The following is a 26,666-nucleotide window of genomic DNA, read 5'->3' as shown; positions in this document are numbered from 1 at the left end:
AGGTTGATATACCCAGGTAAGAGGTGATTTAGTTAGTAGAGAAACCCAAAGATTAACTGTAAAGCTACGCTGCTTTCTTGTCCAAACTGCTGATTGGTACCCAGGAAAATAAATAACAAAAACTTAAATGGACAAGTGGCACAGAGGTGAGTTTTTAACACACATTTTGGAGACAGTAGCTCATATTTGTAGTTATTTTAGGTTGCATTTGGCCTGAATTGGTAGCCCTGATGCAGTGTGAGTGCATAAACTTAGCCACAGGTCAACCTCATATGGGCCAAATGTCAGCTGTGCTGTTGTGTGTGTACCACATCTAGCCCACGTAATGTTTTTCAGATTCAAAACTGAGCTAAAAGTGAGATAAACAGCTCAAACTTTGCAACTAGAAGAGGTTCATCAACTGAATAAAGACATAAAAGAAGACTTTTATTTTGAGAAACGTGAATAACGAATGCAACAAAGTGACAACATGGTTTCTGAGTATCTGACTTCATGAAATCTCTGAATCTTTTTTGCCAAATGCCATTACCCTGGACACACAAACACGCACACACATGATTTCGTTGTTGTGGACTCTCCTCTGGGATGATGCGTGTTGGTGAAAATGCTCATATGAGTGCTTCACAACAAAACTAATCACGTGATGTGATAATGACTATGTCCACCTCTTTTTTTACTATGTAAATGTGCCATCTTAGCTCACTTCCCCTCCGTATAAGCCAACGTTCCTGTAACTGGCTGCCACTTGCAAACAGTATATATGCTGTGCTCATAAATATGGCTATGTGACAGGCATAACTGCATTAGGGAAAACCCCAAGGGATGTGCACGATATTCAAATATTTAAGTAGTCATTAAGTTATTTTTTTGTTTTTTTAAGTAACCATTTATGCAAATGTTTTTTGTTCTTAATGGTGCCTGGCAGACATTAGTTTGCTACTATCACACAAACATAACAGTAATGGACCAACAAGCTGTTGGGCAGCGACCAACAAAAATAAAACCAACAAAAATAGAGTTCAGCATGTGTGACATTGTGATGAAAGATATTTCTATAAATAGGAGAAAACACAAAGTCAAAGAATGAAAGCTGTCAAAAGTTTTTTGTGTGAAATCCTTCAAAGAAACCAACAAAAAATGAGGTCCAGTGTAAACGCAGGTGAAACATGACTTTCAAATACAGCTCTTTGGGAATTTAATCGATGACACAAAAATATAATTAATTAAACTGTTAAACTGGATGCCACTGACACTTTTCACAAATTCAAATAAAGAAATAGGAGTGCATGTTGTGTTTTGGTGACAGGTATTGCATTGTGATTCGCTCATTTTTTTTATTCCACTATCCAATGGATGATCATCAGATCACTCTGAATTTTTCCAGAGAGTTGACTTGACTGTACCTCAGTTTTTCTAACCGCAGCATAAAAAGCTCTAATCCAGTTATTTAAAGATGTAGACTTATCTGCTTCTCATTAATCATCTTATTAATGAAGCTAAAGCTGTGCCTGTTTCTTTCACAGAAACTGTGATCACTAAAGGGAAAACCCCCAAAGTTGGAGATGTATGAAAAATGTACCACCATTTTTCCACACAAGTGTGAGAGGGCCTCAAAAAGTGTTGGCAGGGCCAAAACATGTGAGCTACAGTAGTAGTACCATCATGGTGTTGTAAAACTAACATAGGATGTGTTTTTTTTACATGTTTCTCACTTGAGCAGTATAAAAGGTGCAGTATTCTAATCTGAATCAGACGTAATCTGATGCTAAAAGAGGAAGTGTCAGTACAAACTAATGTTGCTAGAATGTTCTAGAGTGTTTAAGGCCTGTTTCCTTGCTGCTTTTGTTTTGTCCCATGTGGGCTGATTAATATATGCATGCATACACGCTACCTTTTGTGTGAGCTATGAGCCATTAATACTATTAATGAAGCTCATGTTCAGTAAGGAAGATCTATAGCCTCACGTCTGTCCTCTCCAAGGTCCTGTCAGCTAAATCTAAGCTTTATCAGTTCCACTTTCCCACGCTGTCAAGCTGTTTGTGCCAACACCGGTCCAGTCCAGTTACCTTCTCCCGGCCCTCTCCAGCATTCCTGCCGCATACTTTAAATCTCACTGTGTGTCTTTCTCCTTCTTTCTCCTTCTCCTTCTGTGCAACCCACCTCCTCTCTATCTCCACCTTTCATAACTGAAGCTCCATTCAAGCTACCTTCACCTTCACCACCAGCATCCAGGCTCCGGGGGTTCCTGCTCTAATCTCTTTCATTGCTGGGGATCAGTTCTGCCAAGACAGGCCATCGGAGTCAACCACCAAACATCTATCTGTATTCTGTCAATAATCATGTTCATTCTTTCTGATGATCTGTCCTTATTGAGCTGCGTGGAAATACAGGAGTCTAAATATTTACTAACAAAACTTCTGATACGTAAAAATCTTTTCGAATTTTGGAATCATTTTTTACAATGTTTTAAATGACATGAACATTCCTTTTGCAAAGATATCTTTAAAACGAGGTGCCTGAAAGTTATGCTATGACGGAGACGGTATGATGGTGTGCGATGGCATCTCCCTCACTGGAAAAACAAAGCTAGTCATCACTGGAGGAAAAGTCATTGCAGATAAATACTGAAAGGAGATTCTACAATCATTCCATATCTCCAGAGTCTGGGACCCAACTGTATCCACAGCAGCACTCCCCCCCTCACAGAGCATTTCGGACACTGCCTCCAGAATTTGGGAGTTGAGAGGATGAAATGGCCTTCCTGCAATCCTGACCTCAGCCCCACCGAACACTTGTTAGATCAGTTTTGGCATGCAGAGAAACCAACACAACCACATTGACTGACTTTTACTGACAATTACTGATTGATTGTGGCTGTTATGGCTGTTAATGGTTCTTCCATGTGCCCATGTGCTAATAAGGCCATTGTTTGTTAAATGAACGAATTGATAAATTTCCGAAGTCTCAACAGATTTTGATCCACCATGTAACACCATCTGGAAAATGTCTGAATGGTAACAACTTAATTTTTCAATATGGCAGTGATCCCAAACAAAAAAGCAGCCAATATCCAAAAGAAGAGCTTTAAGGAGTCTGGATAACTGTTCTTGAAGAATACTTAAAGGAATGAGGAGGAAGGTTGTCATACCAAATATTGACTTTCAAACTTGTTAGAATTGTACAGACTATCTTTCCCCAAGATACTGTATTTGCATTTTTGAATGAAATGCTGTACCTATTTCCAGTTTTTCTAGCAGAATACAAAGAAATGAGGAGGGACTTGAGACGTTTGCACAGTACTGTATTAAAATTAACTGATCATATAGGTGCACATTTAATGAAGTTACTTCTCCAGACAAAGGCACAGGAAAGTAAACAGTGGCTGTAAAATATATTAAATGAGAAATATGCATCTACAAAGAGAATCAGTATTTGACTCTGAAAAAGTCACAGAATAACTGATGCCAAAAAGGCTACTTAGGGCACACAAATTCCCAATGCATGAAGTTCTTCATTAAAAAATGACAACATCTGAAATCGAATCATAATCAAATTCAACCTGCAGCTTCACATAACTGGACTCGTGGTTCAGCAGCTTAGAGCCGCTCCTGCTGGTAGACTTGGGTTGCTGGGCAACTGTTCTGTCAGCGTGACTTGAAGGTGTGAAGACAAGCGTCGACACTTCGCACCCTGCATCTGCATCTCTGGTCATTAAAAGCACATGACGGAGCCTTTCAAAGACAGAGTCTGATTGCTCTCAGAAAAGGCGTTTTCATCCACTTTGGTGAGCTTGTGGTGAAAAGAAGAGAAGAGGAAGAAAAACTATGCGATCATTGTTCTCTATGATAGAAAGATCTTTTATGTTTACCATGTATTTACTGTTAAACACTCCCATATTAATTTAACACAAGTCTTCCGCTTATCACTACAATCCAAGTAGTGCTGCGTATTTAAGTTGAGGTACATACACACCTGTGGACTTTGATCTCTTAAATCTGACTATGAGTAGTTATTCACCTTCAAATAACCCGACCCTTTAGAAGAGCTCATCTTGGTGTAGTTCCAGACTAACTGTGATTCAGTGAAGGTGTATGCAGATGAAGTTATGTCAGGTTGAGGTGCAGATCTGAGCTACAGCCAAGCGTGGTCTGTAATCTGGAAACACTAAGAGTATAAAAGATGGATGTAGCCACCTCGATGTCACCCACTGCTTATTTATGTCTCTTTTCTAAGAGCATTTCCTTTGTTGCTGTCTTGGTGTTTTGGCTGATCTCAGTGTGGAAACAACCTGCTGTTAGCAAATGAGCATTATAATTTAATGTTTTAGTGAACAAATCTCATCAGTAAGCAGCCTGAATATTTGTAGATTTCACTTGGATTTCTCACTCTTTGAAAAAATGTTGGAAAAAAACTCATAATAGATGGACAGGCTTGTCCATTTTTTTTATGTGTGGAAGTAGAAAGTTGGCACTCAAGAACCAAACCCTAACCCTTGTTAAGGAAGAGAAATAGGGAGTATTTAAAACCAAACCAATTTATTTCTTAATTGTGATTTAACATAACATGATCTTCCATCCATCCATTATGGACCTGCAACCTATCCAGGTGCCACGTGCACTTATGGACATCCTTATGTTTGAACATGGTGTTCATTATGGACAAACTGTTATTTGTACAAAAAAAAACTTCACAAAATTCAGGTTCAGATGAAGCAAGCCATTTCTCCAAATCACACCTGTTCTGTCATTGAAGTCTCCCAGTAGGACAATGGAGTCGCCAGATGGAGCATCCCCGAGCACCTGGGCCCCATGGACTAAGGCCTGACCACCAGGCGCTTTCCATCAAGTTCTTGGCTCCAGGCCTATCTCGGGCAGGGTACACAGGTCCCTTGCTCTTCTTGCCTGTCATTGGTCCATTGAATCGCTCGTTGTCTGCCTCCTCACTCAGGACCAATTTACCTTGGGAGACCCTTCAAGGAGGCAAAGGGATCGCTGGGGCACACAAAGCGCTCCACCATGTCAAGGTGGTGATTCACAGAGGGGACAACAGCAACATGGCTTTCATTTTGTAAATTATCATCTCCATTGAAGTAACCAGTTCAATCGTTCGTTCCCTTTGGCTTATCCATATCTGCTCAGAGTAAATAAGATGATAAATCAGACTGCACTGCTACCAAATAAGAGAGTCCCATGGTTTCTCTGTCAGATCTGGTTGTCACTTGTTACACTTGGTTACAGAAAAAGCCAAAAAACAGGTGCTGCCCTAGTTCACTGTGGTTGAGCTAATAACTATTACGCTGGAAACCTGCAGGAGCCTGGATTCGATTCTTGGATCATTTCAAAGCTTTTTGATTTTCCCTTTTGCTTTCTGAAATGCTCTTACAAAAATGTCCAAAAAATTATTTAAAAAAGCATCTTCACGTGTCCGTGAGTGTAATCATAACAGCTGCGTCCGTAATAATGTTTTGTTGTTTTCTTTACACAAATTTCATTATGCATGAGTGTTTTTATTTTTTCGTTACGTTAAACATGTGCTAAGAGCTCTTATTTTGTTATCTCTGCAGCACTGTAGTCACCCAAACGTCTGAATGTTTCTGACACTACTATGTGTTAGTTTGCACTGTCCAAATCAGCTGTTGCTTGTTGTTTTCATCCCATTTGAGATCTTTTGCGAGATTGCTTGCCAACCTTTAACCGACTGACAGGAAACTAAAATAGGGCATCCTCTTATCATGTGGTCTCCCCCCCCCCCTCCCTCCAAAATAACAAACTAAACTTGACTTGCATCGTACTTCCCTCTTTACATTTACTGCCAGCCATTTACTTCGCCTTGTCCTGCCAGCTCAGTGCGCACTCACAAGCGCACACATTTCTGAGTCACACAAGTTGTTTTTGTCTCAATGCTCCATTTCTATCCTGTCAGGATGTGTCTGGCCGTTTTTGTTTTAACTCACTTGTCCCATAAACCACTTTGTGAGTAAATATGTGAGTTTTTGGGCAATCTGATCAGCAGTTTGTGATTTTTTGATTTTTTATGGCCTCCTGTAGCTGCAGCTGCAAAGCTGTTACTGAGTTGCTAAATATGTCAGCTCTAGCTGCCTTTCACTTCCACACTAAAACTGAAGCTAAACGACAGACTGCAAAATCAAAACCTTTTATTTGTCCTCAACATCGTGAGCACACAAAGGAGCCTGACAACACAGATGTTAAGATACACAAGAGAAGTTTTTACAGCCAGTAAATTTAACTGCAACTTTTTGCAGAAGTTCAAAGACGGTGCAGGGGTAGTAATGTTGTATAAGTGGCTGCGGGATGTCACTGCAGCTGTGACACTGCAGCAAAAGATCATCAACATCTTTTGCTGATTAATATTCCTCCAGCCAGCTTTTACTTGACTTAACTTTTATCTTTATAACTTTTTTTAAAGATGATGAGAAACAGGTGATTATGCACCATTTGATATGTGGTAACAGTCAACAGTGTTGTAATGAAATACTCATTAAGGTTGCATGTATCATGTTCAGTTTTGAGCCACAGAGAGCAAATAGCATGCGCTTGTGAGCAATACTTGTAACAAAACCACGAGTCTCCGTGCAGTCACCAAAAACAGGGTTTGCCTCTTCAGTTTCAGCATGGCCACGTGACTTCCTGCTGGCTTCTGCAGTTCACTCGGCAGCAACACAGCACACAACAGGCTTCCTCAGTTTTTTAATCAGACTCGGGCTGTGACCGCGCAGTCACAGAAATCCTCAGGTGATTAAAGCGGGTCCAACTTTCCCACAGCTTTCTGTCCGGGGAGATCTGAGGATCACAGAGGGACAAGATGTTGAGGCGAAGGCCATCAAATGCCTCAGAGAAGGAGCAGGTGCAGAAGAAGAAGGTGAGTTTTTTTGGTTGCTGTAATTCTTTGTTTTGATGTGTCTGTGCAGCTACACTTAGAAATGCTTATATTAAACAGAAAGTCATAGTTTTTATATTTGTTACTTTTTGTAGACTTTTGTTGCCACACACACTTGTTTGCACTTCGACATCAGCTGTCTTCTTTGTGTGCACATCTTTTCAACACAGGATGTCAGCTTAAGTTAGTTCAGACCTTTGCGGTTAAGCTGAACGCACACGAACACAGACAACACTTGAGGTTCAGCAGCAGCTTTTTGCCTAAAGCAGAATATTTCCTACCTTTTCTAACTACCGTTTTGGCTGCAGCCTCGGTACATTTTTAGAAAAGTAAAGTTCCTCTATTCTGGCAGGGTGAATCATTGCTGCAGATGTAGTTTGAGTCAGAGAAGGCTTTGTGGCTTCTGCTGACTTTGTCTTCAGCTGCTATCAAGATAGTGAACCTCCTACACTTGACACCAGTGCTCTTATTTTCCATCCAGCTCTCCACCCGCGGTCGTTTTCACGCCATGTCATTACACAACTCGCTGCGTTTGTTCTTCTCATGTCACTGCTGCGGTTGTCGGCTTTAATAGAAGATTGATTTAGCTGAAAGGTCTGTGGCTGTTAAATAAAAACTGAGGATGGGAAAAGAAACATTTGCCACCAGAACTTGTCATATTAAATGTCACTGAGGCCCAAGACTGCTGAAGGTTAAGCTTTGGTGGTTAAACTTTACAAGGTAGACCGTAAGCCACCGGTGCTGGCTGGATGTCTGCAATGATTGGCTGGCAGCAGTTGCTAAAGCTTTGCCAGTTTCCTGTGGTTTGAGCAGAGAGAGAAGGATGAGCTGCGATAAGATGTTGCACGGCGGCGTGGTTAAATGGAAAATTAGACAAAAAGTTTCCACAACAGCTACAAGAAAGTCTAAATCTGGAAAATATGCAAAAAAATGAGTCAAATTTGTCTCTTTTGCTCAAAATGACTAGAGCTTTGCCTTTCTGGTGTTTGAACTAAAAAAGAATAAAAAAAACCAATGTTGTTGCGAGGATGAAATCATGTTCTTGTATATATTTTAGCTTTGGTGCTCCTGTCCTTCTCCCAAGGTCTTGTGTATGCCACTTTTGAAAACACGAGCTATTTATTGCAGAAACCCTAATGAATCTAGCCGCACATCATTTCCTTTGTGTTTCCTGCTAAACAGCTGCAATACCTTTGTAAAACCTTATCAGATGCAGCCACATCACCGTGCAGACGTTCAATTAGCCGTGACTTCAACTTCGATAACAGTGTGTGGAGAAACACTGGCACACATTACTTCTAAGAAACCCCTTCTGTTCACAAATTTGAGGAGATAAGATCGTACTGTGTGCACGACCGCAAGTTCAGCATTATCAGTTATTCCACAGAAAACCACTGAACAACTGTGTGATCCTCTTTGCTGTTCATGAGTTCATGATATTTAAGTGCAATGCACATTTTGTTTGCAGCTCACCCTGCAGAGGTCCAGCAGCTTCAAGGATTTCATGAAGCCCAAGCCTACCTCTCCTGTTGTGTCAGAGAAGGAGTTCAGCTTGGAGGAGAATGTAAGTTTCTTCCCTGGGATTTGCCCAAAACAAGCAAAATATACAAAACATCAGTTTATAAAAGTAAAAATACCTATTTTATCTCTTCTTTTAACTTCCTGAATAGCAGTTCCTCCAGATATTTTGTTACATTGTTCCTCGTCTCTCGTACTGTGGCCTTCTCTAAATAACGCATCCAGCAGAGGTCAAGTGGAAGCTTTTTTTCAGTTATGACTGTTACAGAAGTGCCCAGTTGGTGCTTCCTGATTTACACGTGTGAACAAATGATAACACTTTTAAAATTAACAGAATATATTAATAATTTCCCAGCAACATTCAGGTTACTGAGTGGAAGTTAGAGAGAAATGATTACAGAGGAAGTAAGAATGAGAAGCATTGCACAGAGCCCCAGATGACAACAGCATGCAGACAGGATGTCCTCCGGTCTAGTCAAGCAGAGAGCCTCTCCGTCCGAAAATCATAAATGGTATTCCCCCGAAGAGTGTATCCATTTAAATTTGGCCTTATTATTTTTCATTTACGTCAACTCTGAGCTTAAAACTTTCTGCTGAGAATTCATCTGTTACACCCCTGTCAGCGGTCTCTGCAGACGTGGGTTTGCCATTGTCATTGTGGTTACTGAATGTTTACACTGCCGATAAACGGCAGCGTTTCTTCATGATAGTGTTTCATTAAGAATAAGTGCACGACAAGCTTTGAGGGCTTCTCCAGGGCCAAATTATTTCATATTTGTACCAAAATTGGCTTCAAATCAAGACATTTCTCACTGAATATGAGGGAATGGAGCTAAATGGACAAACTTGTGGTTAGTTTGCAAATCTAGTATTGATTTTTAAATCAGGGAAGCCAAGCTTGACCCCCCAAAATTCTGTTAATATCAGCTGACTAAAGTGTTGTATAGGTTATGCCAAATACAAAGATAATTACCAATCAGCACATCACTAATAAATACACTAAAGTCTGCAAAAATATCAAAACATCATCAAATAAACAATAATACAAATAAATAAGACCGCATGATAAAACCCAGGAAACCTGCTCAACTACTACACGACTCAACTTTGAGCGTGGATCTAGAAACTTCTAAAAGCAGCTGGTTTACAGACCAGGTGAAGTAGGATGGCACAAAACCACTCGGGCTCATGAAAGCAAATAGTAAAATTTTAAACTGGATCCTGCAATGGACTAGGAGCCAGTGCAGGGAGGCCAGTACAGGTGTGATGTGATCGCACTGTTTCTTTCCTGAGAAACGACGAGCTTCTGTGTTTTGTACACCCTGCAGGTGATAAAGTAACGATTGGTGAAGAAATAGAAATAATTACAACAGTTTAATCAGGAGGTAATGTGGACAGATGGTAGACTTCATTGAAAAAAGCTTGTCTTAATACGACATGCTTCAAAACTACACCTGAGTAGCAGAACCAAAACAGAAACCTGTGGGTATTATTAGTAGAAGGTTATGGTGGTTGAAGGTGACCACTAACCAGGTGGGTGCTGTTAGGAATTCTCTGCTGCTGCTCTTCATAACTCACCTGACAAATCTATTTTACCTACAGCAATTTAAGGATAAAACTGCATCTGTTGTCTTGATGTATTCTGTCTATTTGGCACTCTTTTTAATACTTAATGTTAAGTTTTTGGGCTACAGCTCTTGACTAATTCACAAGCGCCCACTGTTGCTTTTTAGGATCTGCATGATACTAATAATCACTGTGATTAAGCTATGTGCCCGTCTCTGCTGTTAACTACCTCAAAAGCCTGAAAACGACATTTTTAGATGTCAGTAATAAGCACGCAACTTCACACAGTTTGTCTGCAGATGGAGTCTGGTAACACTCTCTAAAACTGTGCTTTCAAGCACCACAGTAGAGCGCTTGTGTGTCTGTGTGTGCGTGTTCGTGCTACAGAGAGACAGAGAAATACTTTGTGGATGGCAGTAACATGTGCGCACGCAAACCCCATTACCACAAACGCTCTTCTTAGTCTGTGAGAAAATTTTTATGACCTGGCTTCCATGCCACCGAGGAAATTCATGTCAGTGGCTTAGATTTGAATTTTTTTTTACTACTCTCAACCTTAATTCCAGTGACTTTAAATAACACTGAAAACTCATCTGGTGGTTTTCCCTTTTCTCCTTTTCTCCAGGTAGCAGATGGTGTGACTGCAGAGGAAGCAGTGAAAAGTGGCAGCAAACTGGGGAAGAAGTGGCGCAATGTCATTTCACGCACCATGACCCGCAAAACGTCCAAGATGGTGCAGAAGGCTTTAGCTGAAGAAGGGGTAAAGACTGTTTAAGTTTCACAAAGTAATCCAAAGGTTAACACGTGATGCATACCTAAAAAAAAAAAAAAAAGGAAAAAAAAAGTTCACACTACTACAAACTTGAATCTGTCTCCACCTTGTGGAGAAATCCATGTACTGCAGAGGGGTTTATTCTTTTACCTTGCACAAAAACTTGCATGCAACGTTTTCTAGATTTAACTAAAATACAGCATACTGCAGAATTTAATTTTACAGTTCAGCCAGTGCTGTGCACTCTTCTTGTAATCAAGTATTTTAGATTTGTGGGGATGCTGATGTTTGGGTAAAGAGCCTGAATAAACCCTCTTCCACTGCTTCTGCTTTTTCATGTCTATCTCCTACCAAAGTTTGGTATAATGCTCACTCAGTTCAGAGCTCTAAATTTAGCAGACTGCCACCAATCTGTCATTTAAAGGTTAATGTCTGTTAGCACAAAGACAAGCCAGACCGTGTTTTTAAAGAAGAATTCACTCTTCTGCAAATCAATGACAGATGCCCAAAAGTATTTTCCAAGGTAATGAAACAAGTTTGAGACAAAGATAATGAGACACTTCTTTGACTTTTTTATTATGTATGGGAGGTAAATGTGAACTGACCTCTGACCTGCACTGTTGTCCCCAGGGGGAGAGCGGTGAAGAGCTGTCTCCTGTCCCTTCTGACTGGCTTCCAGATCTGAGTGCAGGCCAGAGGACGTCGGTGTGCTCCACAGGCTCGGAGGACACCATGCCCAGCCCCATCAGCCGCCAGCTCTCTGGCAGTAAGTGTGAAAAAAAAATCACTACTTCAGGCTGTGTGAGAGGAACAGGAGGTCCGACTACACAGATGTGACAGACTGCGTGTGGCCCAAGGATACACTGAATACTTTTTTAGGGTGATATTAATTTTCTTTTAACAGCAAGACAATAATTATAATGATAAACTAGATTCTTGACTATCGAATTCTTTAAAGGAAGGATTTTTACTCAAGTAAAAACAGGAAAGGCTCTCCTCCCCTAAAAGTGTATTTTAATTTTAGATTTAAAGGAGGTCACTGACTCAGTCGACCTGATTTCCTCGGTCAGATGCATAGAGAGTCTTCGGCATTATAGCTGTTAAAACAGTGTTAAAATGTTAGACCAGGCTTAACTTTGCTGTTGGAGTAATTTAACAGAGGTAGAAAAGTTTCCCAAACAGGTGCTACTCAATCCCAAAGCTAAACTAAATTGTGAGTGCCACCGCTTTTCTTAATTTACACAATTTAAGGGATTTCATAATTACTTAACAAGCAAATGATGCCTAGTTTGATCCCAAGAGGCGAACCCAATCCTTATGAGGTTGCGTTAGGAAGGGTATAAAAAATCTGCCAAATCAAACATGCGGAGCTACCTGCTGTGGCAAAACCACAGGGAGCGACTGAAAGTAGCAAGTTGATAATTTTACAGATGACTGAAAAGGGAAGTTTTCCCAGTAAAATGTTCTTGTAACTGTTCAAGTCTTCAAAAGGCCGTGTTTCCCACTGGAGGAAAAGTGCTTTGACTTAATTATCCAGCATTCATAGTTAATAAGTCCAACCTAATATTATATATTTATGTTATAAATGCTATTTAGAGGTCTGACATCTTTGTAAAATGCCATACTACTTTAATAAAAGCCTGAAAACCCCTTTTATATTGTATAAAGGCCCAGTGTCCCATCAGCATGATTCCTGGAGTCATACAGGGATGTTTACAGTGTGTTTAAACCTCTGGGGCAGAGGCGAAGGCCTCAGGATGAATCTGACCCAGCTTCTTATCTGTCCTCCTCAGACAGCGACAGACAGAGCCTGGACAGTGGATATAGCCAGAGGGACAGCATGCGACTGGAGGAGAACGGCATTGCTTACAACGGCCCGTTCTGCGGCCGCGCTGTGGTCCACACCGACTTCACCCCCAGCCCCTACGATGTGGATTCGCTAAAACTCCAAGTGAGTCTCGGAGGGGGGAGTCTTCCTCACTGGCTGCGATTTGGCCTCGTTTGCTGTCTCACTGAGGCGTCCTCCAGGGAGCTTGTTAGCTGTGTAAAAGAAGACCGGTCATTTTGATTATCATCCGTGAAGGAAGAGTTTAATCTACAAGACCCTCCATTACTGGTTACCCCCTTTGATAAAATATCATTTCAGTGCAGTTTATACAATGATGTGTGATCAGAAAAGTCTGCTTGACGGGGTTCTTAAAATATTTATAAACTCATATTTTCAAAGCTTTTACACTGGTGATCATTATCTTAAATCACTGGATAGATTTTTGATCAGATATTGAGCGAAACTTTGAGATGATCGTAGACTTTAATTTAAACTCATAATTCTGTCTTTTGTGAGTTTCTTTTATCTCCTGTCAGGCTGCCAGTATTAATGCTCTCTCTTTTCATAGAAAGGGGACATCATCCACATCATCGAGAAGCCCCCCGTGGGCACCTGGACCGGGAAGCTCAACAACAAGGTGGGCTCCTTTAAGTTCATTTATGTGAACCTCCTGCCCGACGAAAGCCCCCCGACCAGGAGGAAACGCTGCAGCAGAAAAGCCAACCGAGCCAAATCCAAACCCAAATCCCTGGAGGAAGTCCTGGACAGCATCGGCCTGATGGTGAGGGAAACTGCAGAGCAACTGTTGCGATGGTCACCTCTGTCTGATCGCAGAGATGTAAACCTTATTCTCTCTCATGTTGCAGGAGCTGAGTTCTTTGCTGTCCATGCATGGTTTCCAGACTCTGGAGGACTTTGCAGGGCTGAAGGAGTCTCACCTGAATGAGCTGAACATCACAGACCCAGAGCAGCGCTCCAAGATCCTGAACGCCACTGAGCTGTTGAGAGACTGTAAGTTTATACACTGTGATGCTGCAAAGCTCATAATATCTAATCAAAGGATGCTGATTTCAGGAGCACTTTGTCATTTTTTTATGCTTCAACTACACAATCAGGTGCACTTCATGGCTCACGTTGTGTTATCAGTGCTTCGTCTTAATATCTTGGCTCATCTTTGCTGCAGAAGGACAGTTTGTGAATTTAAACTTTCTTTAAAATTCACTCAAAACCATTTCATATGAATCAGTATCTACTTCCCCAAAACCGCAATAACCTTTATTTGTATTATTTTGACCACAGTGATGACTGTCCATGATTCCTTACTATTAGAGTCGTTGCTCATTGAAACCACTGAAAGTAATTTAACCTGCAGCATATTAATTTATTTTCATACATACTACAATAACTTTGGTGAGATGTGAACGGATGGAAGTGATTATCTGTGCTGAGAAACCTGCAAGTGTTTCTTGAATCTGCAGCTGTTTGAGCATTAAATACTAGTAGTTTTGTCTCTTTTTTTAGCCATCTGACCCACAGATTTACTGTTTTGGTTCACTCTCTGCTGTCCCACCATATTTATGCACTAACACAGCAGCAAATAACAGTCAGCTGCCTGCATGTAGTGGATTTCCCTCAGGAGGTTTGAGAGAACATAAACAACGCTGAACAGGAGTGAGCTAGGGTTTAGATTCACCAGGTGGACACAAAGTGACTCCGGATGAATGATTGTGTTGTTCCTTTACTGCTGGATGCTGAGCGAGATGAAAGGACCTGTCAGAGTTCAGGAAGAATAAAAAGGATTGGCGTAAACCTCTATATATTAAACTGTGATTGTTTTTGTGCTTGTGTAGCTGAAGAAGAGTCAGAGCCAGAAGAGGAGGAGGGGGAGAAGGAGAAGGAGGAAACATCTGGGGAGGACGCCAAGGAGCCGCGGGATTCGGGTTGTTTTGAGAGCTCAGAGAATCTTGAGAGTGTACGCGAGGAGCCAAAGATGGAGGAAGAGGTAGAGAACCATGAGCCGGAGTCCGAGCAGCCACAAGAGAGCCAGACGGAGCAGCTGGAGAATGTGCAGGAGCAGCTGGAGGGGCTGACAGTGGACGAAGGATCCTGAGACGTGATGGACAACTTGTCAAACTTCTCTTACTCCTGGTCCTCTGGGTTTCTGTGGATGCAGATTTAATCCCACTGAAATATCTCTTCATGGTAGAAGAGCAGACTGTATGAACACAATAGTCACATAGCCATGGACTGTTGAGCAAGTGGCACAGTTTTGGTTGTTTCATCTGTCCTAGCTGGACACATTATTTTAAATGAATGTTTTTTTGTATTGTGTTGTTTGATTTATAAAGTTGTTTGTCATCATTTATCATAATGTATCTGAGCGTAATGGTACATATTAAAACCATTTTCATGGGACGTAGTCTCTGAGACTACGTCTAAGAATGTAAAATACTTAAATGTAACTTGAATACAACTGCTGCAAGTTATAATGTATATTACAGCAGTTTTTTCATGCTATTAGGATGCAGTGTTGTAAATATAAAAAAATTAAAGAAAATTTGTCATCAAGATGTGGATTCTGTAAGCTGTTAATTGCTACTGTTTCACATTTGTTTTCAATAGCTGTCTGTGAGTCTGTCAGCGCACACACTGTATCCAGAGGCTTTTGCAAAGTTATCATCATTTCATCATTTGTGAAGCAAATAGTTTCGCTTGCCATGTTTCAATTTAATTTTCAATTTTAATGTTTACTTTCTTTTTTTTAAAACATTTGGTTTTACTTTTAGTTATCCGATTAGTTTGTATTAGTTTTATTTTAATAGGCACTCACATAAAAGTACAAGTTTCAGGTTGGACTCTCTTTTGCTTTCAGAGCTGCTTTCATTCTTGAAGCCACAGATTCAGCAAAGTGTTGGAAACATTCGTCACAGGTTTTGATGCGTACTGACACGACAGCACCAGAGAGTTGCTGCAGATTTCCTGGCTGCACATCCATGATGCGAATCTCTTGTTCCGCTACATCCCAAAGGTATTGTGTTGGATTGTGATCTTGTGACATCACCACCAGCAGCCTGAACCGTTGATGCGTGGCAGGATGGATGCATGCCTTCATGCTGTTCATGCGAAATGCTGATGCTGTCATCCAAACATTGCAGGAGAAATTGAAACTCGTCACCCAGGCAACATCTTGAGCCCATATGAATTGTAGTCTGATAAGAGTTACACCTGGTGTGGTCTTTTGCTGCTGGATCTCCTTCAACATGCTCACATTTTGGTTGAAACAACTGGTTGCAACTGATTATAGTTTTCTATCAACTATAAGCAGCGTGGCCAATCTTCTCTGGCATCAACAAACCCTTTTTAAGCTCAGAAAACTGACGCTTGTCTTTTTTCAGACCATTCTCTGTGAATCCTGGAGATGATTCTGAAATACTCGGACCAGCCTGACTGCTGCCAACAACCATGCAGCATTCAAAGTCACTCAAATCACCTCTCTTCCTGATTCTGATGCAGCTTTTGAACTTATTTTCATGTGATTGAAACAGGTGTGCCTAATAATGTTGCTGGTGAGTCTATCTGAGTTATAGATGGTAGTATAATAGTATCCTGCAATATAGATTAGTATATAGATGGTATTTGTTTAATAAGTTGGACGATGGAGCAGCTACACTACTGATGCCTTTTATTTGTATTTCATTTATTCAAATTTATTTTCTCACCTTCAGTTTTACTTTTAGCTTAGGTTGAATTAACTGTGATAACCTTGATGCCCCCCCGTGCGGTTGTCATGACTTCCACAGCGGATATCTCCGTGACTCCAGCAGCTTCCAGATGTGGAAATAAACTGAGCGTGGGTTATCAACTTCCTCAGAGGTTTTATCTGTGCTGACAGAAGGTAGGATGTAGATGTTTGGACTTCAGGGCCATACTGCGAGGTGACGGTGAGGTCGGTTTCTTTTTTTAGCGCTCAGAACAGTTTTCGGATTTAAGCTTAGAGTTAAAATAAATCCACAATTCGCAGCAAACCCTGTCATTAGAACATGAGAGCCATGGCTTCTCTTTAGATGAGCGATTTGCCTGATCAGCAAATCATTTCTTGTGAATCACTGAATCTAAAAAATGCAAAGTGGAGACAATAATCCACCAAAACAGTGACGGCAAAGAGATGGTATGCAGTTGTTCAAAAAGGGCTGTTTTTGTAGAATATTTGTCCGTTTAATGAAAGTCTGCACAATTTCACCTCCCTGCAATGAATATTTTTTGTGTTACACACCTTAAATTATGTAGAGGAAGGCTGAAGATTTGCATCTCTTGATTTTAGCCGTCATAGCTACTAAGTACATGGGATAGTCACATGAAATTCTATGGCTGCTAAAATATATTTAGCAAATAAATTTCAGTCACACTCAAAATGACACAGCAAGAGTTTTTTCATTATTAGGACTATATCAGTTTTTCAGCAGTAAAACACGCCAAATTCAATGTTTATAATGTAATAGAGACACTTGTTTCTGTTACTGTTTCTGCCCTCCATGTTTTATCCGTTTCGTGATAATTCAGTGAAAAAATATCTCAAAAAGTGTGATTTGGGTAAATCTTAAAGGATCATATCTGCCTGTGGGATAAACACGATTTATTTTTCCCACATTTTGATCTTCTAGCTGTGAGTCCTTGTGTGAAAACAATTTTTTTGTATGTTTTATACATAGCATATACATCTGTGGGAGTTTACACCCACGCTGGCAGCTCTGTGCGGCTGCTCAGCTGAGGAAAAGGACAAAGTTTAATCTAGTCATGCTGTAGTTTGGTGTGCAGCACATCTGCTATTTGATCTTTATATGAAAAGTGAAACACTAGTTCTAAATGATGAGGACACAATTTAAACTGTGTATGAAGCAACAGATATTACCACACTGCATGTGAATAAGAAACTACAACATCTAAATATCTGTGTAGGTTCTCAGGCTGTCCAAATGGAAACGTGCACAGATGTATCTGTGGGACCATAAATTATGCTTGAGGACACAAAAAACATGAATAGCTTTTGCTCACATTTGTTATGTGTAATTATTTATTTACTCATTTATTACTTGTTATTTTCTAACTTGTGCCTGATTCTGATTGGCTGTTGTGTTTGTGCTCGTCCAGACTGATTTGTTCAGTTTAATTCAGGTTTATTTATATAGTGCCAAATCACAAAGGTTGCTTCAAAGTACTTTATATTGCTAGCTAAATGCCCTACAGTAATTTGAGCAAAGCTCGGGCAATCTGACGACTCCCTATGAGCAAGCATTTTGTGATGGTGGGAAGTAAAAACTCCCTTGTAAGAGGAACAAACCTCCAGCAGAACCAGGCTCAGGAAGGGATGGTCATCGGTTGTGACCAGTTTGGGGAAAGAGAAGAGAAAAGCACACAGGAAGATGGGACAAAACACCTACTGTTGCAGAAAGAAGACAGCATTTAACTATGTCATTAAATTTAAAATCAAATTAAATAAAAACCAATAACTGTGACACACTGCAGTGGCAGATAAACAGATGGGAAGTGAAAAGTGGTGAGTGGAGTCAGGGAGTCACATGAAGAGTCTATAGCATAACTAAGTGATGTTCAGGGCCACTTGATCCAGCCCTGACTGTTAGCCTCAAAGAGAAAAGTTTGTGTTTAACCTTTAAAGCGGAAACATGTCTGTCTCATGTCTGTTTGTTCAAAATCCAAACTGAGAGCTGGTTCCACAGTAGAGGGGCTGATAGCTGAAGCCTCTGACTCCTATTCTACTTTTACAAACTCTGGGAGACGTAAGTAAAGTAAGCATATTGGGATAAAGTACTTCATAAACAGTAAGCGTGGCGTAAATTCCAGATCATAAAAATGAAGCCACAAAGAGATGCAATAATCGCGCATTTTATCGGACAGGTCACTAGATGGCGATATCTTTGGTTCAGCTCTATAAATGATAACTTTCTGATTTGACCCCAACAACGTCAGCTAACAACTTCAATTAGAAGTCATTAGCCAATGAGTGGGAACAATGAGCAAGCTCTGGCCGGTCCTCCTCGTCACATCCTGTTTTTTTGAAACCAAGATGGCAAAGATGGAAACGCTGCTCTTGACTTTTCCAAACTGGCCTACTTTCATTTTTTATTATACCATCTGTGACTGCCAACAGCTTGCAGATTGCACTCTTCAATTTAATTCAGTTCAATTCAATTTTATTTATATAGCGCCAAATCACAACAAAAGTCGCCTCAAGGTGCTTCATAGGTACAGAGAAAAACCCAACAATCATATGACCCCCTATGAGCAAGCACTTTGGCGACAGTGGGAAGGAAAAACTCCCTTTTAACAGGAAGAAACCTCCGGCAGAACCAGGCTCAGGGAGGGGCGGGTCCATCTGCTGTGATTGGTTAGAGTGAGAGAAGGAAGACAGGATAAAAGACATGCTGTGGACAAACGGTGCAACAATAACATTCACAGCAAGCTAAAATTTTGAATCATCTCAAAATGTATTAGTTAATAGTGAATTTTTTTTTTTTTTACATAAACTGAAATTATGACTTATGATGCCAATTTATTTATTTCAGTGATATAAACAAGCTTCCATGAAAGGGTGTTTTTCCCCATCTGTTCTCTTTTTTTGTGTTAACCGTTCTCTTCCATGATTCAGCGGTTTGTGATTACCCTGCATATCAAACAAATCTCCCGCTGAATGCTTTTTAAATAAGAACAACTGAGCAGCCTCCCACTGACAGAAGAAAACGTTAACAAAGTTATAATAAGACAACATGTTTTTTTTTATTTACCAGACACAATGATCATGTAAAAAGAAGTGAATAAATTGAATGAAATACATATATCACAGTGTTGATAACAAACAAAGTGGACATAAATAAGTGTTCCATCAACGGTATAGTACTGTATCTGTATACATAATGCAATGTAATAATCAGATCAGAGCATTCACGTCTGATCCCGCTTTGAAAACAGGAATAAATACAAGAGCTCGGCCTCTCTGTGGTCTGCAGACTTTCAGCTAAACCTTAAATTTCATCCTCCCTTTGAACATCACGAGCTTCCCTTTTTTTTCCCCCCCTTCTCAAAAATCGAACATCATACATTCTTGCTTCTCGGTGACAATTAAATACACCAAACTATCTTTAAATACTTTCCACAAGAAAGCCCACTAAGTTCAGCTTTAGTTGAAAACAAAGAAAAAGGTCTCGGTTTACTGTAAATTTTAGCATTTCTCTGAGTTTTCCAAACAAATACTCAGTAATTACACTTCTTTACACAACTACACACTTCACAGCATCCTCCAACAGAGACATGTCAGGGATTACCTGAGAGCAGGTAGAAAGAATTCCTCAAGAGCTGAAACAGTTAGAGAATGAACGAGTTAATGAACCGACAAAATATTGGTTGAAAAAGTTTTAATGCTTTTACCCCATCAAGTTTTTAAAGCTGTAAAGTCTGACAGTTAAATAAAAATGATGGCATGCCCCGTCCTCAATTCACCCTAAACTTTATTCTCTACCCTTGATTTTAGAGTCTGATACGGTGCTAAAACTTCTACACAAGTGTATTTCACAAACACAAACTCTGTCTTGCATACGGCACAATCACTAACTCTCACTATCAGCTAACATCAATTAATACAAAGGATCTGCTTGACTCCTTCTCTGATTGGTCTTTGCACAGATGCTGTACCCTCAGGCGATCGTTGTGACCAAAGCAAAATAAAAGACACGTAGGGGGGTGAGGATAAAAGTTTGTTTTTTAAAAAAAAATTCTCTGCGATAATGAGCCTGACACAGCTGGTTGCAGCGAAAGCTGCACCGGTCGTGGGCGTACTGTACAAAAAAAACTGTGCAAGTAAAAGGAGGAGAGGAGTAAGATATGAGACTTTTCTACAGAGGCAGAACACGGCAGGAAGAGAGAGGACTGGGAGGAAGATCAGGAGGAGCTCAAAGGCTGAATAATTAACTCTGGCTACACACTTCGTTCTTTCATCCTCACCCAGCAGCTGAGTTTTCAGCACATCTATCGCTGCTGAAGCAACCTGCAGTTAAAAGATGGCTTTGCTTAGTTGTTTATTTCTCACAAGCTCTTTTTCAGTGACCTGCGATATTTTAAAACGCAGCAACATAAACTCACCACAGGGCTCTGTGATCCTTTCAGCTAAATAGTGATTATTCCTTCTCAGATTTGGAAAATTCACAGTTTGTCAACAACATAAAAATTGTAGTGTTAAGTAGAAGATTCATGCTTTTTCCTTTATATCACCTCCACAGGTTAGCACTGGATTAATGATTTGAAGGGCTCCTCTGTTGGTGAACCTCAGCTGCTACAGATGGATGCAACCGTTACATTAAGGCACTGGTACTACGAGTGTCTCTACGCTCATCAGGCCTTTTCTCACATATGAGACTTTAAATGTGCGTGACTCAGTGTCATCCGTTTCAGAGCGCCGATGGCACACTACATCCTTGATTAGATAAAAAAGAAAATAACGTAAAAAATGAAAGGACAGGCGTTGGTCTGGATGAGATCACTTTGTTAAGAAAAGATGCACATCAGTGACACCAGTACTTGAATGCAGCAGTATCAGAGTACAAGGTAGACTTTGCCTGGAAGGAGCCTTAAATGAATTTCTCAGCTAAGGATTCACACGTTCTCCTGCTGCCTGGACATCAGGAGCTCCGACTGAAAGGTGAAACCCTTTATCACCACACTCTTCTCAAAGCTGCTTCTCCAGCCTTCTTGTGGTTTGCATAGGGCGTGTAATATATGCACAACATAAACCGACTGTATGTATGAAGTTGTACACATGTCCAGAAGTGATAGCTTCTGTTTTTGCCAGAGACTTGCAAGGATATTTGAACTGGCCTCTTATAATAAATGTCATTACGCTATTTTAAATATAAACATACTTGAGTACTGACAGTCAGAGGAAGCCCACGGGCGAACTGAGGGGCTGTCGAGAGCTTGGGGAGTGTCTTTTCTGCAGCACCCCAGCAGCTTTTTCCCCCCTATGCGTTTTTTTTTTCCATGCAGTGTTCAGGAGACGGGAAGCTGCTGACTTTCCATTTAATTACTTCTCCTGCAGGAGTGAATGTCAATCAAACTCCTCTGCAGCTACCAGTGAGAAAAAGCAGGGAAGAGGAGGAGCTGCAGCAAAATCTCCGCTCTTCTGAGGGATTGATGGGCAGGAGTCGGAGAATAACTGAGTCCTCCTCACAGTAGTCAGACATTGATTATTAATGCTTCAGTTCCTGACCAGGCAGGATGCTGGAGGAGCAGCCCCGATGAGAGCCGCCCTCTAATGCAGCTAATGGGCCCTTTCCTTGGCGATGGAAGTCTCTGCATCAGTCTCGGGTGAAGCCAGGGGTGGGACTTTCGTAGCTGCAGGGTGCTCCTCTTTCGGGGAGGCGTTCTTCTCCGCAGAGGCAGCAATGCTCGGCTTGGCATCATCAGGTGTGTGCTCGTTGGGGATGAGCGGAGCTGTGGTTTTCTGTAGGGAGAGGACAATGAACATGGTCACTGAAACTGTGGGGTTTATAGCAGTGCCAATATTGCTGCAATCAGTGGTATTATCAATGCTGTAATATTATTTTGAGTTAGAATAAAGTGAGACTTGCACTTGACTTGGGTGTGCAAAAGCCTGACTGCCACCGGTTTGACAGCAACCCCCCCAAAGAAACAAACAAAAAAAAAAAAACCCAAACACGCCACTGCTATTAAAAGGAGCTGTTAGACTTGGGCGGCACACGGTTTTGATAGATTGAGCAATTTCATACCAGCTATTAACTGGAATTGATGTGCAATTCTCTTCCCTAGAGGACAGCAAGCTGAAAAGATGCAGTAACGACAAACTGATCTGAATCAGATGATTAACAGGAAGAAGAACATAAAACAGGCGAATCTTTCTTTTGTTCCAGACTGGGTGGAGACAACACAGTCGCTCCTTTTATATTAGAAATTCATATACTATTATCACATTTACATTTTCTATATTAGGAAGAGATAGAGAGCTGCTAAATTAAAAAACAAAAAGATAAAACGGCGTGCTCTGAACTCATGGTTTGGACCCCACCCAACTCTGAATGCCGCCTTCATTTTGATCTGAGCTGCACACCTGCAGGTTTTGTGCCTGCATCTTGCTCAACTGTGATGCTGTGACATAAAAACACCCGCTAAAGCACTCAGAAGCCTTTGTGGTAAGACCGAGTACAACAGAGGTCGTTATTGCCATCACAACAGATTGTAATGAAGCAATAGCAGCGATACACTGAGTCATTCTATCAAAACATTGTCGGCTGACGCTCATTTCCAGTGGAAAAACGGCTAAAATCACCACTTATAGTTCAGCTCAGTGACGACAGAGTACTAAAAGGTCACGCGTTACTGATATTGTACTGACTTCCTTTGGCTCAGCTTTTAATTTTTTAAAGACTGAAGTCAAATTCAAAGTTGAAAGTTGTGTTGTTTTATTTTATTGGTACTACAGTAACAGCTTATTCTGGGCTTTGATGAACAAACGTGTGCCTCATCACATTTTCCGAACCCAGTTAAAATCAGTCAGATAATAAAATAAATGTAGAAATATCAATGTAAAACAATAAAACCTGAAAAAGCTCACAGAGAAGACACCTACCCAATGCCGTGAAGTGCTTGAGTACTGCTGGATCGTTTATTGGTTTACTTCAAGTGCAAGCTGTGGATTTCCTCTTTAGTACCATTTTTAAAACTATATAATTTATAAAAATCTCTTTGTGATTCTTCTTCTTCCTTTGCTGGAACTAATTCCTTTATCAAAAACAATAACTTCAACAATCTTAACTTTGATTTTTGGTGTAATTTTGAATCCATCCCTCAAAGGGCTTGGTGATTTGGGTTTTCACTGACCGCTGTCTCATCATTTTGTATGCCAGTAAAGATTTTTCAACTTGAGTACTTCATCTAGATCTTTTTGAACACCATGTATTTGTTTCGATGTCCATTTTGAGATCTCAGAACACATTTATTATATAGTATACATGATTTCATATGCAGCAAAACACACTAATCATCCAAGTGCATATTCAATTCAGGGTCACAGGGAGGCTGGAGCCCATCTCATCTGTCACAGGACAACCTGGACAGGCTGCCAATCCACCACAGGGCTAGCACGGTGATGCAGACAACCAAATCATGTGTTTGGACTGTGCAAGAAAGCAGGAATGCCTGGAGAGAACCCATATAGGCACAGAAAAGATCCCAACACACCATTTAAAAGTAAGTGCACTTCCAAAAATGCAATTATTGTTTGCAGCACAACTAGAAAAGTATTAAACCACCATGGATGGACACAGCGACAGTTACAGGATTTTTCACTTGGGCAACTTTAACATTTCCAAGACTTAAATGCCTGCTCTGTATAGTGTTAGTTTAAGCAGGTGTACAGGACGCCGGTTTAGCCAACTGGATAGAGCAGGCGACCCATACGCCATAAGGTAAAAGCACCTCGAGGCCATTTGTTGTGCACCTTTCCCTGGTCTTTCCCATTTTCTCTCCACTGTCCTACATTATCAAAAAAAGCCTAAAAAGCCCACAAAATATATCTAAAAGTAAAAAGCAGATCTTGAAGTCAAGCTCAGCCTCAATCCCAGCTGATCACGTGATCTCAGTGAAAGCACATGTTAGCTAATAGTTCAGCTGATACCCGTCCACACATACAAACAACAAATCTTACACAGGCTGCGCTGTTTAAGTGGCTTTCACCGGTCCTCAGCTGCTGTGCATCTGCAAGCCACTTTGTGACCCACTTGCGCTTCATCTCCCCCTTTCATGCTGTATTTGGCTTAACCAGAACCAGTGTTCTATTCTGTGCAGGTCTTGCTGCTCCATTTTTGTACATAAAAGGGCGAGGAGGTCCCAGAACAGAGCTATAATACCCAATATAAATTACTGCAGATGGAAATAATCCTGACTATAGTGGTCCTGTTCGCATTTAAAGCAGTGGAACAAACACAAGTGAATGCAAAACGCCAGCATCTGTATGCTAAGAAGAGGCACAAAATGGCCCTTCTCTGACACTGACACACACACACACTTCCTTTCTTCTCTCAATTCTAAGTGGTTTCAACTGTTTTATGTCTGCTCTATATTCATTATTCTGTGCTTTGCAGCCTCCATCCACTCACGAATCGGTGTGTCTGAATGAGGAAACTACAATGAGAAAGAGTGCATGTGGGTGTGTTTGTGGGCACTCACCGTAGTTTGTGGCACGGGGTTGCTGGAGGAAATGAGTGTATCCTCCTGCAGTAGTCCTCTTCTGTCCAAGACGCTGTAGGGTGAGACGAAGCAATCATTCTGCTCATTAGTCACCAAAACAAAGCAATGCCACCAAGCTCAGACAACAGTGCGGGAAACAGTCTTGCACTGACAAAATGACCAAAAAAACCCCAAAAACTGTGAGCCTAAGATACAATAAGCAGTTACCTCGGGTATGTCGGGCCACACAGCACCTCACAGCAGTTTTTGATGATGTTCTTGTGGCTGTAAGGGTTCTGGCCTCTGTTCTTTCCCGACCAGGATCCTTTAATCTATGCAAAACAAAATTCACCACAACATAAATCAGTGAAGAAGCAAACCCTACCAAACTATCAATCGTCCGCAGTAGCACTCACTTTTCTTTCATGAAGATTTTCCCTGTGCTTATACCTTATTCAAAAGCATACTTCCATTTATAGAAGTTATCCCCACAGTGTTGGGTTTGACCCACTAAAATCTAGCTTGTCAGGAGTTAATGAATACTGATTTACTGGGAAATCTATGTGCTGATGGGTACAAACAGGCAGGGCAATGGAAGATTAGAACCACTTTATTCATTCATTAAAAATCTGAGTTCATACTAAGGTTTTCTTCTGCAATAAAACCACTACACAGCAGCTTTTTTGGGGCTTAAGGGGTTAAACGATTATTTTACTTATGCATATATGCTATGCTATGCATAAATAGCTGTTTTTTTTTTAATACAAATACAAATCTGTGCATCATTTTATTGACACCGCCTATAATTTTTTAGGATCTTTAGGAATATTTCCTGCAAAGACAGATTTTAAAACAAATTTCTTTTAAATACCTGAAAGAAGAAATCAAGGACACTGCTTTCATATATAGGAGAAACCTGGACCTTAATCATGCACAAGTTTATAGTCTATTTAGCTCCAAAATTAACATAATTTTCCATTAAATAAGACCTGAAACAAGCTATTAGATACTTTTAATACAGCTCATTTTTGGAACCAGAGGAATCACCCCCCTGCTGCATTTACTAACAAAAAGTGCAATGAGTGCAGATTTTTCGTGTGAATAAATCTGGCACAGTTACACAACATCATAAAATAAAATACACAAAACAGAAAACAAATATTTCCATTATAATCCAATGACCTTCAATGTGGACAACAATTATTTGCAGATTTTGCATTAGAGCCACATTAGATTAGATTTTTTTAAAAACAGGAAACGTAGATAAAACAGACTCTGAATGCATCTGTAATAGTTGTAAAGGCTCGTCTCTTTGTTCGCAGCAGAGCATGCACTCCCTGACCCTCCAGCAGGACGGACAAAAAGCTTTATTTTAGGCGTCATAGATGTAGGTCAGGAGCCTGCACACAAGGCGCCTCACACATGCCTCCGTGTGTCTGCATGTGTGACACACTTCATCGAGCATGCGTCGTCCTACGGGGAGACCAGAGCAACCATAACACTCAAGGTGCCTTCCTTCCCCTGTTCGCCTTCTCCTCCCTCTCTCCTCTCACTCCCCCTCCTCGTCTCTGCCACAGCAGTGTTTCTGGCGCCGTGCCCGGCCCCTGCAGGTATCGATGCATCTATTATTAGCCCAATCACAGATATTGAAACAGCTGGGCTGACAGCTATTGTTTCAACTCCTGAAGCAACGTTACACGTTTTAGGTGCACATTCCACTGCTTTATCACAGATTAAATGGGGAAAAAATGAGGCCAGCCATCCCACAGGAAAGAAGAAGGGGAATTATAAATTAATCATTACAACAAAGTATGAGTGCACTCTCTTGCTTTCAGC

General features: G+C 40.8%; 2 protein-coding genes across 3 annotated transcripts in view; one reads left to right on the top strand and one right to left on the bottom strand.

Annotated features, from left to right (window-relative positions):
- Positions 1-6,678: 6,678 nt before the first annotated feature.
- On the top strand, positions 6,679-15,254 carry sash3 (SAM and SH3 domain containing 3). The gene is made up of 8 exons (XM_085433257.1): positions 6,679-6,879; positions 8,366-8,461; positions 10,607-10,741; positions 11,384-11,519; positions 12,547-12,704; positions 13,150-13,362; positions 13,448-13,592; positions 14,432-15,254. Exons 1-8 carry the CDS (start codon positions 6,823-6,825, stop codon positions 14,689-14,691), a joined length of 1,200 nt encoding a protein of 399 aa, XP_085289383.1. The 5' UTR covers positions 6,679-6,822; the 3' UTR covers positions 14,692-15,254.
- Positions 15,255-19,348: 4,094 nt separating this feature from the next.
- The window catches only part of zdhhc9 (zDHHC palmitoyltransferase 9), a 31,835-nt gene continuing 24,517 nt past the window's right edge, over positions 19,349-26,666 (bottom strand). For both annotated transcript variants that reach the window (XM_085433234.1, XM_085433226.1), the window contains exons 7-9: positions 25,059-25,162; positions 24,831-24,903; positions 19,349-22,089 (exon numbers count right to left, since the gene is read on the bottom strand). In XM_085433234.1, the coding sequence (XP_085289360.1) occupies positions 21,907-22,089; positions 24,831-24,903; positions 25,059-25,162 (360 nt within the window). In that variant the 3' untranslated portion in view covers positions 19,349-21,906. The remainder of the gene's footprint in view (positions 22,090-24,830; positions 24,904-25,058; positions 25,163-26,666) is intronic.

The sequence above is a fragment of the Copadichromis virginalis genome, linkage group LG2 (assembly GCF_057382275.1).
Source record: "Copadichromis virginalis isolate Kocher_CV1m ecotype Utaka linkage group LG2, C_Virginalis_male_GT1.1, whole genome shotgun sequence".
Taxonomy (NCBI): domain Eukaryota; kingdom Metazoa; phylum Chordata; class Actinopteri; order Cichliformes; family Cichlidae; genus Copadichromis; species Copadichromis virginalis.
Note: the sequence above shows the minus strand (reverse complement) of the source record. Positions and strands in the feature narration are given on the sequence as shown.

Excerpts from the sequence above, each read along its gene's own strand:
- sash3 (XM_085433257.1), top strand. The coding sequence starts at position 6,823 with ATGTTGAGGCGAAGGCCATCAAATGCCTCAGAGAAGGAGCAGGTGCAG. Across the intron at positions 6,880-8,365 it reads AGCAGGTGCAGAAGAAGAAG|CTCACCCTGCAGAGGTCCAG; the intron begins GTGAGTTTTTTT and ends TTTTGTTTGCAG. Across the intron at positions 12,705-13,149 it reads TGGATTCGCTAAAACTCCAA|AAAGGGGACATCATCCACAT; the intron begins GTGAGTCTCGGA and ends CTCTTTTCATAG.